Source organism: Ochlerotatus camptorhynchus, unplaced genomic scaffold (genome assembly GCF_037179485.1).
Source record: "Ochlerotatus camptorhynchus isolate MF236.1 unplaced genomic scaffold, CSIRO-AGI_Acam_v1.1 ptg000305l, whole genome shotgun sequence".
Lineage (NCBI taxonomy): Eukaryota > Metazoa > Arthropoda > Insecta > Diptera > Culicidae > Ochlerotatus > Ochlerotatus camptorhynchus.
Window position 1 is genome coordinate 1,474,344 of NW_027040793.1, and position 13,147 is coordinate 1,487,490.

A 13,147-nucleotide genomic window follows, 5' to 3' on the forward strand; every position below is an offset into this window, starting at 1 on the left:
GTTATATAAAACATTTTATAATCATTATATAACTGTATTTCAGAGTCGAATCTCTCGCTAGTAAAGATACATCGATACTTGTCCCCGGCAACAAAAAAATTAACTTTTCTGAAATATTAATATAGCATTTTTCCACATTTCCTCAGCCAGACACTTTTAGGAAAACTCCCTTCAACCCAAGATTCAGACCTCAATTCTAGACTAGACTAGAGATACTAGACAGTTAAGCTACCAAAACGAGATACCCGCTGCAATATTGAAAAGGATTATGATGTAAGATTAGCCTATTTTAAAATTATTAATTTTAATCTTGATTAAGGATTAATTTTATAATAAAATAGAAAAAGAACATAAATTAAATTAGTTATGTTAGCATCTGCTGCAATGTGGAACAGTAGTAGTGTACCCGTTCGATTCTTGTAACAAGCCTGAAAATTTAGTGTTAATAAAATCTAACGGTTCTACTTTGAAACATAATTTATGATTGCGTTGATTTTTGACTGCCGTTAGTTATCTTTATGACATAAAAGTTATTACAATGTTATTACAATGAGCAAAAATACATTACACGGTTACGGATACACGGTTAGAAAAAAGTACCCAAAATTAAGTTCTTTTCACTCATCTCGGCACTATAGTGCAGGAACCCAAAAGTAGGTAAAGCTGGTCAAAGTAATTTTCATTTACTTGTGTGCAGTTCGTATGGAATTTTCCACTGGCTTTTTAACCAAAAGTAAGTTAGTTGTACCAAACAGTAGGTAAATATGGTTATACTCAACGTTGGGTTCCCACACTTTACTACCCCTGTTGGGTGGTTTTACTCCTCCGTTTTTGACAACATTAGAAGAAGAAAAGGAGACAAACTAGTCAAAAGCAAGGTTGCAAAGACTCATCTCAGCTAAAACAATGTTTTGCTAAATTATGAAATAATTAGATGCCATGATCAAATTTTGAATTGGTAGGATACAAGAAGAGATTGCAAAGAATGTGTTTGACATATTAAACCTGTTTATTTCACTTCATGAGAGTCACAATCAGCGATTTTTCACAAACTCACTCACTCACTCAATCACTCACTCAGCGATCAGCAAATCGCTGATTGTGACTCATAGAAAGCAAAATTTACAGGTTTTATGTTTCCAACGCATACTTTGTAACCTATTCTTGTAAGTTACAAGTAAAACAACCCATCATACCATCTTTTGGTTTTATTATTCCGAAAAACACTATTTTAGCTGAAATGAGTCTTTGCAACCTTGGTCAAAAGTAGGTAAAAGTGAACTTTCCGTTGGATACTTTTTTCTTACCGTGTATAAGAAAAACCCACCAAAAATAAAAATAGACAACAACATACACGGCAAATGAAGCCGACTCATATCCGAGCCCATGCAAACTCGCAAAAGCGCAGGTCATCCACAGAATGAGTAAATCTCCAATCAAATATGAGTAAATATTTCCCATTAATACCCGAGCAGAGATCCACCCTATCCACACCTCCGCGAACCCAGTGAACGGGATGCAAACATGAGCCAAATTAACTTGCCGTACACCCTACAACCCGCGTCACTGAGTATTATTCAACGGCAGTGTATGTGAATCGCTCTTTCGAAAAAGCATGAGTTCACCCTAGGCCATCTGTTGGCAGATAGCTTAACGACATTTAAAGAAGAATGTACTTGAAGCAGCTTACGATGAGCAGACAAAATGAAGGATGGACAATGTTGTCAGCTGAAACCGAATCGATCATAAATTGCTAGCATGTGGAACAAATAAATCGGTTAAAATAGCTAAATTTAGCAAACCAGTCATTCTTAATGAAAAATAAGTTATTTAAATGGACGATTGGTATACAATAATTTCAATAAATATCAGTGACTGAAGAATATTTCAATGATTTTTTCAATGAATTGAATTAACAAAAAACTTATCTTCTGTAATCCTCCGGTGTTCTGGCATCCCAGTAACAAAAGCTCAGGTATGATGCTATTTTGAATGCAAGATTCAACAGGTCGTCGCTTTGGTTTGCAGAAAACTATCACTCACACCACAAACCTATTTGCCTCGGACACCATTCTGTTCGTTGCTTCGTCATCTTCTGACCAATTTATCGTTTAACGGGCATTAAAAAAATTACAACACTTGGTGCTCCAATCACCATTTCAATTTTGTTTTCCTTTGTTAAAACTGAGGTCTCAACCACCGCTAAATAAAAAAAAACTTTCCTCATTACGGAATGAAATCATTTTCTACAAAACACTTTATGCACTACACATTGACTCTCGTTGCACGAATCAACACAAACAACCGCTCAACACGACATCCTGAAGAAAACTGTTGAGGACACCCTGTCTTGCCTCAAAAGTTACCTTTTTTGAAGTACTAGTCTTCACAACATAAAGGGCACCAGTACGGAGCATGAGATTTGATCAAATTATTCGCAGTTCTACTTGTCCAACGCCCCCAGCTGGGTGAGGGATAGAGGATGACACACACACACACACACACACACACACACACACACACACACAAATCTGAGACTATGAAAATAACATCCTAGATACTGAACCTGGAATAAAAATGTTCTAAATTTCTAGGCTACTATTAAAAAAACTTCGGAACCTGGAACATTAAAAATGTTCCCAAGTTCAATGACTTGACAAAAAAGACATAATCTCTTAATTTCATTTGGCCTTCATTGCGGGCAAAACATTCTCTTTATATCATGCCACATCGAAGTATCGGAATAGGTTGTTAATTATAGAGCGAAAATGGAATGGTATTACATATTCCATTATTGTGATTCATCAGATATATATAGTCGGTTTACTATCCCTGCTTGTGGAAAAAAAACCTTTCATTATGATGTGCGTTTTATGTCCTACCTAAGACCTAAGTCACAATTAATTATCATACGAAAATAGAACACCAAACACCAAGCCATCCAAATTTACAATGGTGCTGGAAAACCACATCATCAAGATTGTATCCTGGAGTTGTTCATTTTCGGTCTTCCCATTTGCACTACGCCCCACACGGGTTGGACCAGGTAACAAACCCACCGTGCTCCTAATCCATGCAATATCCCACGGCACTACATGATAGCAGCAGCGGAAAGCTTATAAACTTTCTCCACTATCTTCCTGTTTCTCTTTTGGCGGTGTGTTTTACTGTTTCTTCTTATTGTTCTTTTTCTCTTTCTCTACTACCACCCTCTTTTGCCTACGAATATGCAGCCAGTGCAAGCTTACAGCAATCTCAGTCACAAAATCAGGAGGATAGTAGCACCGCTCCAAGCAACACCAACAACGGCATCAGCAGTAACTTCAGTAGCAACGGCAACAATAACAACAACAGCAGTAGCACTCTCATTATCACCGCCTCGACTACCATCGGCACCACCACACTACCCACCAACGTCGCCAACACACAAGCAATAGCAACTGGTAATGGCGACGTGCCGCACCATGCACCTCCATTACAGGTACTTTTCACCGGTGACCTTTACTAGCCGGGTTGGGGATAACGATGTGCATCGGTATGAAAGTGGACAGGAAAACAACCCCAATGCAAATGCTAATGGTGTTTAAATAAATGCATGGCACACTTGAGAAACTTTAACTTTGCTCGCAGGGAAAATTCCACTCCGGAACTCAACCAACTCAGATTTCAGTCAAGTTGGCCCAGTTCATAACACAGATTAAAAACGTCCAGTTTCGTATCCGTTTCGAGCACTTCTGCTTTATTCATGTACATGCAGCATTGTCTTTGTCAAGATTTGAAATGTATAAATTCCATTTTCTTTTATTTTTTTCACTATCTCCTTGCCTGGAACTGGACGAGCAGCAAATTCGTCAGAGTTCAAAGGAAAGCACCGGTTCATCGGACACGGATAGCTCGAGCGACGACGAGTCGATGCCGGGAGCGCAAGCCGGACCAATAGGATCCACCGAGGCGGACAAGGTACCGCAAACCAAAGAGACTGAAGCGGGTGCGGAAATTTCCGCCCTCGTCAACTATGTTCAACCTGTACATTTTAGTAGTTTTGAAAATTCCGAAAGTAAGTATCAGCTTTAATGCCATCATCATAGGCACCCGGGGACTGTACGGGACCGGATGCTCTACTCTGCTGCTTTATGAGTCTAGCCATCCGACCGGAGAAAACCGGGCGCCAGAAAAAGCACTACTGATGTAATTAATGTTTATGCTCTAATAATTTTCCTTCCGTTGTGGTTCTTCTTCACGCATTTCTTGCCGACCATCATTAACCCGTACGCACAGAGAAGGCACGTTATTACGAGATGTCTTCATTTGATGAGAAACAGGCAACCACACTGCTGAAGGAGCGACCCATTGAGTTTGTCAACTACAACAAACGTCAGTTGTCACGTGTCTACCCGGCGGGGACGCGTTTCGACAGCTCTAATTTCATGCCACAGGTGAGCAAACAAAAACATGGAAAGTATGTATAATTGAATGTAAACCGACCCGCAAGAACACGATGGTATTATTGGAAATAATGATGTTTAAATTGCTAGGGGGAAGTGGTGTGAAACTCACCAGCGGTGTAATATGATCAACCGCAATTTTGTATGGACTTTAAAACCAAAATTTAATAACAGGCATAACATTTGATAACGGCACAAAAGCATTTGTAAACAAACTTTTTAAGGCCCTTTACACGCGAACCAAAGTACGCCCAAGCAAACCAACAACATCATCGGATAGGGACAACTGTCACCTATCCGAAAGTGGTATTGGTTTGCGTGGGCGTACTTTGGTTCGCGTGTAAAGGGCCTTAAAAAGTTTGTTTACAAATGCTTTTGTGCCGTTATCAAATGTTATGCCTGAAGTTGGCAATCGCTGTTTTAAAAGTACTTGAAAAATTTAAATGGCCTTATTACCCCGCTGGCGCGTATAACACTCAGTTCCCCTACTTTGTTGTAGGATGAAGTTATTCAGTTTATGTCATGCTTGAAAACTATAAATTTTTTCGTTACATTTTTTGGGTGCCACCACAGGAAAAGCAGGGAGTTAAATATATCAATAATTTATAGATGCAATACATTTTCGGAATTTCGAACCATGTTGTAAGTTTAGGAATGAAAATTTTCCAGGTTCCAAAATGCAGAACAACTTTTAGATCCAAAGTCTTAGGACAGAGTGAGAGGAAGTTAAAATTATTTTAGAATATTTTTTAGAATACTACATCGACTAAAATAAAAAAAAAAGATATGTAAATCATGGTCTGTCACGCACTTATAACTGAAAAGTGATTTTTTGATTTCATACTCTATCCAATAGATTTTTCAATCACCCTTCCCCCGCATTGTATTCCGTTGCAGCTATTTTGGAACGCCGGTTGCCAACTAGTGGCCCTCAACTACCAAACCCTCGATCTCGCCATGCAGCTGAATCTCGGACTGTTCGAATACAACCATCGGTGTGGATACGTTTTGAAGCCGGAGTTTATGCGCCGGAAAGACCGCCGGCTGGACCCGTTTGCCGAGAGTACTGTAGGTTTTTTTTCTTTTTCTTTTGAACAAGAAGAGATTTCAAAGCTAACTGCGTACTTTGTACACTTCCAGGTCGACGGTATCATCGCTGGTACGGTGATCGTGACGGTACTGTCGGGTCAATTTCTAACGGATAAGAAAGTCGGCACCTACGTTGAGGTGGACATGTTTGGCCTGCCGGCAGATACGGTGCGGAAAAAATTTCGAACCAGAATAGTGCGGGACAATGGGATAAACCCGATCTACGGCGAGGATCCGTTTGTGTTTAAGAAAATCGTACTACCGGAATTGGGCAGCATAAGAATAGCGGCGTACGAGGAAGGCGGAAAACTGATCGGTCACCGAGTGCTGCCTGTGATTGGAATGTGTCCCGGGTATAGGCATGTAACGCTGAGGACGGAAGTCGGTCAACCGATTACGCTGGCCACACTGTTTCTGTCGATTGTCGTCAAGGACTACGTTCCGGATGGGTTGTCCGAGTTGGCGGAGGCCCTGGCCAATCCAATCAAGTATCAAAGCGAGCTGGAAAAGCGTTCGGAACAGTTGGCAGTGCTGCAAGAGGATATGGAACCCGAGGAGGAAGAAGATGCATGTAAGATAATGTTTCCGCAGAGGTTATGGTAGTGTTTAGTGTAATTTTGCTTTGCATTGGTTTTTGAGTTGCTCGATGTTTATGTTTTGTTGGTGTCTTCTTTTTTTCCGTTTTCTGCCCATATGCATCAAATTGCAGTTGTAATTGTATCTCTAGGTTCGAGAAAGGATACGTTGAAGGCTAGTGAAAATACGAGTGGAAGTCCGCTACACAGGCCCAGTGTGCAGACAGCGTCCGCCCTGGCGGCGTCAGCGGCCGCATCTACCGACAGTGACCACGAACGGGAAATGCCTCTGGAAATGATCTCAAAGGTAGTGACTTTACCGGTCGCACAGTCATCGATGGATCAAACTAGTCCGCTGCTGGTAAAGCAAGCAACCATTCAACAGCAGCATCATCCACTGCAGCTGGAGAAGCAACAACTGTCATTCCATGCTGCAGACCAAACGGATGCTCGTAAAATTGTGGCCGAACCATTGGAGAAAATCTTTGAGGACAAGCAGGTGCGGAAGAAACGGGATGCTCTGGAGAAGGAACTGAAGACGCTGAAGAAAAACCACGACAAGGAGAAGATTAAGGTAACAACGCAGAAGAGTGGAGATCTTAGTGATGGGATCAAGAAGAGCAAGTTCGGTATGGGTAACAAGCTGGTCAAACGGTTTAGTAGTAAAAATATGGCTGATATGAGCATTCGGATACCACCCTGCGCGTCGGATGCGGACTCGTGTGATAACAGTGCTCAAGCGGAGAGATTGAAACAGATTTGCCGGGACCATGCCAGTAGCTATCGGGACGTTCTGGAAAAGTACCACGAAGTAATATACAACCTGGCGGATGATTTACTACGACAATCACAGGAAAGTCAGATCAAGCAGCTGAAGGTGGGGTTTGATGTTTTTTTTTTATTATTAGAAATTCACTATGAATCATTCTCCTCTCAGACACAACACGAACGTGAAACCAGTGAGGTGATGCGACAGCTGCAGTTATCCAGGAAGAATGAGGTCAAACTGCTGGCACAGGTGCACAAAGACAAGGACGAATTGGAGAGGTTAGTATTTTCGGTAGAAAGGTACCATGCGTCCTCACCAGCACCATTTTAGCCGATGGAGACGCTTGGTTGCTAGTGGCACATCATACGGATAATTTTATTCCAATTTCAATGCAGAATGAAACGGGAAGTGGATTCAACGCTGGTGGAAAAGGGTGTAGCTGAACGAGTCCGACTGACGAAAACGTACGAACGAAAGCGTGATGAACTTCAGCGGCAGCACGAGGCCGTGAAGCAAGGACTCGAAGATCACCGAGCGAAAGTATGGCCAACAGTTGCCCTACAAGCTTTGAAATATTATTAACAAAAGTGCTGTTTTCTCCCAACATAGGCCAAATCGATGTTCGAAAAGGAAGCCGAATCTCATGCCTGTATCTCGGAATCATTTCTGGCCCATCTAAATAGCAGTACCAGTACGACCAGTTGTTCGTCGGTCGGAACCCTCCCGACAACGTCGATCTCGAGTGGTAATCTCTGTGCTAGTGGTGGCGGTGGTGGTCCTATCACAAAGTCAGTTTCTTCCTCCTCCAACGCACACGAGAATAATGTTAACAATACTCACGTTCACTTTGCAGAGTGAGATGTTTTTTACTAGAGATTTTTTTTTCATTGGATTAAGGAGAAGAAAGGTTGTGGAGTGAGGATGAGCATCAAACCAAGTTTACAAATGCTTGGAAGGTTGTTGAACACAATGTAGCGTATTTTTTTTTTCTTTGGGAAAAGCTACTCTATTTCATTCGACTGAGGATTAATAACCAACGGGGGCGAAACCGTGTACATTGTTTAAGTTACGGTTCGTTAATCGGTGAAGCGATCGCTATCTCCAGTATTTGTACAAAAAGGAATTCCATTTGATTTGTCTGTTATGGAAGTCGTTGGCCTAACTAGAATTATTTGTATCTGAAATGTTGGGTAGTTATTGGTTGCATATGATTTTTGTCAACTCCAATTATATTAGAATGCAAATGGGGCAAAGCCGGACGTTGAACGTCGCGGGATTATTTGAAATTGAAAAGCGTAAACGCTGCGATCTACCATTAGAATATAGTAATAGTTATTGGAAAGTAGTGGAAGAAATAATACATGGAACTCGTTGACGGGTAAAAACATATACTAGTAAGATCTAAACAACAAACGTAACTCGATACGCACCAGAAGCTAACATGTTGAAGTAGATTGGCAATTCGAATGTGTAACAGCTGTCACCGCAGTACTCTGTAACGGTAGAGGTAACCATTGGAGAATCTCATTAGGCTAGGTTTAGATAAATTGGTACTGATTGTGGAGATGAGAGTGGGGTTGGGATTATATTTAAAGGATTTGGTGTACACGGAAAATATTGCAGCTTATTCATCTGTATCCTTGGCAAAAGACGAAATTGTATCGAATTTCCGAAGGAGAGGCTTCTATCAAGTAACTTAACTTAGCAAAACAGGTCTACTCTGCTTGGCGTGTGAAGTGAGGCGACCTACTGTCATTAGATTTACACGGAGAGTCACCTCACCTCAAACGCCGCGCAGAATAGGCATGAAAATAAAATCATTTTTATCGGGCTTAAGTATTTGGACGGTCATTGAAAAGAACACAAAAATGGTAGGGGAAATGGTTCTAATGTTGACCAATGGATCCAAAATTGGGCCCATCGCTAAAAATCTGCTATTTATCAATTTTATCTAGATGAACGCGTCTTTGGTACGGTACTAATAGATATTTTTGGCCTCTATTAAAAATTTAGTCGATTGCTGAATTTATGTATGAGCCCAAACTAGAGGATTTAAGGCCGACATTATATCCATTTCCCCTATGACAAATTTTATCATTGACAGCAAATTCAAATTGACGGAATTCTAGGACTAGCGTCTGAAAAGAGCTTATCCATTTCTACAAGCAAGAACAGTATCAAATGTTGTGTTGAAAATCAAAACTCAATAAAAGGTTATACATAAACCACGTGGGCAGTTTATGAGTAATTTTAGACCCCCTACCCGAGCAAAGCTGGGATCAAATTGAAATCAAAATTTGCTGTTATAATGTAACATATTTTGAATACTCCAGTTGATCTCATTTTTGTTGACTTAACGGTTAACACAGCAAAAATGAGAGCAAAATTTTACACTTTTGAATCAAGGGAAAAACTAAAGCACAATATGATATTCAGACTTTAATTTCGATTTGCTTTTATTTTGATATCTGACTTTGCTCGGGTACGCATCCTCTTGCGAGGACAATCATCCATACTTTTCTTTTATTTGTATGGACCATGGACACTCGCCGCTACCATCGCCCTTAAACTGTCCACGGTGTATATGGACAACTCCTAATGGAAATCAACAGTTCTGGGAGTCTTTTTTGAATAGGTTCTATGTCCATTTGTTGAAAAAATCGATTAATTTAATTCGCTTTTTTTAATGGTTTTTCAATATTGATACAATAGTCAAAAGTTCAAAGATTAAATTAAAGATTGTACGTATCATTAATGCGAAAATACCGCAACGGTTGCGGTACAAAGTAGTACCGCGGTACAAACAAGTAAGGTAATCGATTGTTTGATCGACAAATGGACATAGGACCTATTCAAACATTAATCCAGAATTTGTGAAAGACAAGAAAAGACCTTCTTTACTTCCCAACTCTTCCGAGATTTAAATGTTTTTAGTTTGTTTGTTTGGGTTGATTAAAGATGTTTTAACAATCCTGTGGTCGTACGCCCTGACGATGTGAGTGATGAGGGAAAACGGAATGGAATTCTCCACATTTAATCTTCCTGATTACTGGATTTCGATGAAGACACAACCCCTCGTGAGGCACAGCCGTTAATTGCAGCATGCAAACGCCGCGTTGAAAGCAAATGCGCACTGCGAAATGCTGCAAGGCATACTCGAGTCAGTCCCCCTTATTCTGCGCCGCGAGTGAGGTGAGGTGACTCGCTGTCACTTGTGAGGTGACAATAGTCACCGCGAGTGAGGTAATTCTCCATTTGATTTCCACAGAGAGTTACCTCACTCGCGGTGACTTTTGTCACCTCACTAGTGACAGCGAGTCACCTCATCTCACTCGCGGCGCATAATAAGGGGGAGTGATTGCATCAGTATACATTGTTCCTTTACATTCGATTTTCTGTTTTAAAAAAAATCTAGTTTTCATGTTTCATGTTTCGGTCAATGATTGTAATAATCAATTTCCATTACTTCCAGTTCCTCAATTATTTAAACTTTGCTAAATGATTTTTGCATTGTATCTTGTGTTCAATGTCATCGTAAATTATGTGCAATCTAAAATGGTACGCACTCAGACATATTTTTCGCCATCGGTGTTTTTTACCGAAATCTCGTTAGATAAAACTTTGACCTTAATTTTTTAGCCTATTTTTCTCAAACTGACTAAATGTTACCGAACAGTTCAGCTGTTGAGATTTCGGTAAAAATATCGAAGTCCGCGATAATGTCTAATAGCGTAAGCTCCATCGAGGATAATACGTCAATCTCGAATTATCCTACCCAAGTAACATTGCAGGTTTTATCGCGGTTTTATAGAATTATACTAGTCTAAATCATGGTCTACAGAACCCTCATAAAACCAAAATTGTTACTTAGGTAAGCACCATGCCGTATCATCCTCCATTTTAATCTTGGATATAACTTGAATACACCGATTGCGGTGTAGTCTAGTCTAGACCGATTGCGGTGTATTGGAGAAAATCTCGGATTTTCAAAAGGAATGCAGCCAAAACAAAATCTGCTCTTATCGCTCTCACACGCACATATGCATGAACATCAAATGTAATTTTTCTGTTCATGTTTGCGGAATCCGACAGCTGTTCCGACTACAGCTACCAGAAAGTTTATTACGTCCTTCCGCGAGTGCATTATTTTTCAGCATTTTCCTGGACAAACCGACCTTCTACAGCAAATAAATTTGCAAAAGTTATACGTATCTTATTCGTGAAAAAGCAGTAAGTGATAGAAAGTGTCGGCAATAATATAAAATCCCACAGCAGACCTTTCCGAAACATCCTATTTCCTCTATTTCATGTTCCAACTTTTGATAATGCTGCGCTTCACGATGAACTTTTTGCCAGATGTACTGTGAAGGAAGTGACATCGGTAATAAGGGCCATTGTCAGTATCTACCTACCTATCTACCTACCCTCTTCTAAAAACCATTCTCTTGTTTATAAGTTATCACACTAAAGCTTCATGTTAGATACCTAAATGGCGAACACGAAATTATTGCGTGATTTTTTATAAAATTTATTAAAAATAAATGTCATGCCAATTTTCTTATAATGTTTAGAATCAAACCAAAATTTTAGGGTAGTTTTATACATATATTTAGTTCAAAAATCAAAAGAAAAGTTAATCGATGGAGCCTTAAGTGTAAAATTGAACGCATTTTCGCTTGATGCCCTCCCGGTACCAGTTTCTCAGTTTTTTTTTCATTTTCTTAACATGTCCTTCTCGTCTTTGACTGTCTTCTTGCTCTTCCAAAGTTCCCGCTTCATTATTGCCCAGTACTGCTCCACCGGGCGCAGCTCCGAACAGTTTGGCGGATTCATGTCCTTTGGAACAAAATGGACAGAATTGGCCTCATACCACTCCAGGACACTTTTAGAATAGTGGCATGATGCCAAATCTGGCCAAAATAGCGGAGCTCCGTCGTGCTGCTGCAAGAACGACAAAAGGCGCTTCTCGAGGCACTCAGATTTGTAGATCTCGCCATTTACTGTGCCCTTTGTCACGAAAGGCTCACTCCTCAGTCCGCAAGAGCAGATGGCCTGCCAAATGAGATATTTGGAGGCGAACTTCGACATTTTCTTCTTCTTAACTTTGTCGTCCACGTCGAACTTGCTCTTGCCGGTGAAAAACTCCCACCCCGGAATTTGCTTAAAATCGGCTTTTATATACGTTTCGTCGTCCATCACACAGCAGCCATATTTTGTCAGCATCTTCTCGTAGAGTCGATTGTTGCCGCTCATCGCGGTTTGGGAAGTTCTGTACCTTGTATGTATGTAGTCCAGCTCTCTTCTTTGCATTCTGGACGTAGCTCTGCGACATGCCGATCTTTTTAGCCAAATCACGACTTGAGACGTTGGGATTTGCTTTAATCATCCGCTTCACCTTTCCCTCCGTCTTTTTGTTCTCCGGTCCCGGTTTTCTTCCAGATCCTTTGCCGTGGTCCAACGTCAACCGCTCCTGGAACCGCTTCAACACTCTGGAGACGGTTGAATGGTGAATGTTCAACATTTTTCCTAACTGCCACGTGTTTGGAAAGAATTTGTTCTCTCAACTCGCGTTGGTTCACCTCCATTTTCGTTGAATCGAAAAACACGACTTCGAGTTTGACAGCATGTACACAATACACATCAATGAGAAAGTGTGCAAAATTTGGTTGATTTTTCCCCAATGGTAAAAAAAGTTATGCCCTGTTGAATGTGTCGCAATAATTTCGTGTTCGCCCTTTAGCATTTCCGTTCGCCGTTTAGCATTTTAGAATTTCGCGTCGGACGCCCTTATTACCGATATCACTTCACGGAGAAGAGACAACTGATCACTCTCGGTGAAGTGATTCCTATTTGATTTACACGGCAATCACTTCACCGTGAAGTGATACTCGTAATAAGGACCGAAATCTCTCTCGTTTTCTCGTAGAAGATTGATTGCCGTGATTGCCGTACAAATCAAATAGGAATCACTTCACCATGACTATAAGTGACAAGTTTTCACCGTGAAGTGGCATCCGTCTGTGAGTTTCTCTTCAGAAGTTCTCTGAACTTCTCGTCGGAAATTTTGTGAACATCTCATCGGAAGTTATCTGAATTGTTTTTTGGATGTTCTCAGAACTTCACCGCGGATGTTCCCTAGATGTCCTTTCGGAAGTTTTGAACTTCTCCTCGGAAGATGTTTGAACTTCTCGCCGGAAGGGGCATTATTACGGATGTCACTTCACGGTGAAAAGTTGTCACCTGGCACCACGGTGGAGATATTACCATTT

At 40.8% G+C, this 13,147-nt stretch overlaps 1 protein-coding gene across 5 annotated transcripts in view; it reads left to right on the forward strand.

The window, feature by feature from the left end:
• The window catches only part of Plc21C (Phospholipase C at 21C), a 363,494-nt gene extending 353,456 nt beyond the window's left edge, over positions 1-10,038 (forward strand). For 4 of the 5 annotated variants that reach the window (XM_065228987.1, XM_065228986.1, XM_065228984.1 and 1 more), the window contains exons 12-20: positions 3,234-3,481; positions 3,844-4,057; positions 4,279-4,436; positions 5,343-5,513; positions 5,586-6,105; positions 6,244-6,986; positions 7,047-7,156; positions 7,274-7,418; positions 7,488-10,038. In XM_065228987.1, the coding sequence (XP_065085059.1) occupies positions 3,234-3,481; positions 3,844-4,057; positions 4,279-4,436; positions 5,343-5,513; positions 5,586-6,105; positions 6,244-6,986; positions 7,047-7,156; positions 7,274-7,418; positions 7,488-7,736 (2,558 nt within the window). In that variant the 3' untranslated portion in view covers positions 7,737-10,038. The remainder of the gene's footprint in view (positions 1-3,233; positions 3,482-3,843; positions 4,058-4,278; positions 4,437-5,342; positions 5,514-5,585; positions 6,106-6,243; positions 6,987-7,046; positions 7,157-7,273; positions 7,419-7,487) is intronic. The other variant, XM_065228988.1, reaches the window with a different exon arrangement.
• The last annotated feature ends 3,109 nt before the right edge of the window (positions 10,039-13,147 follow it).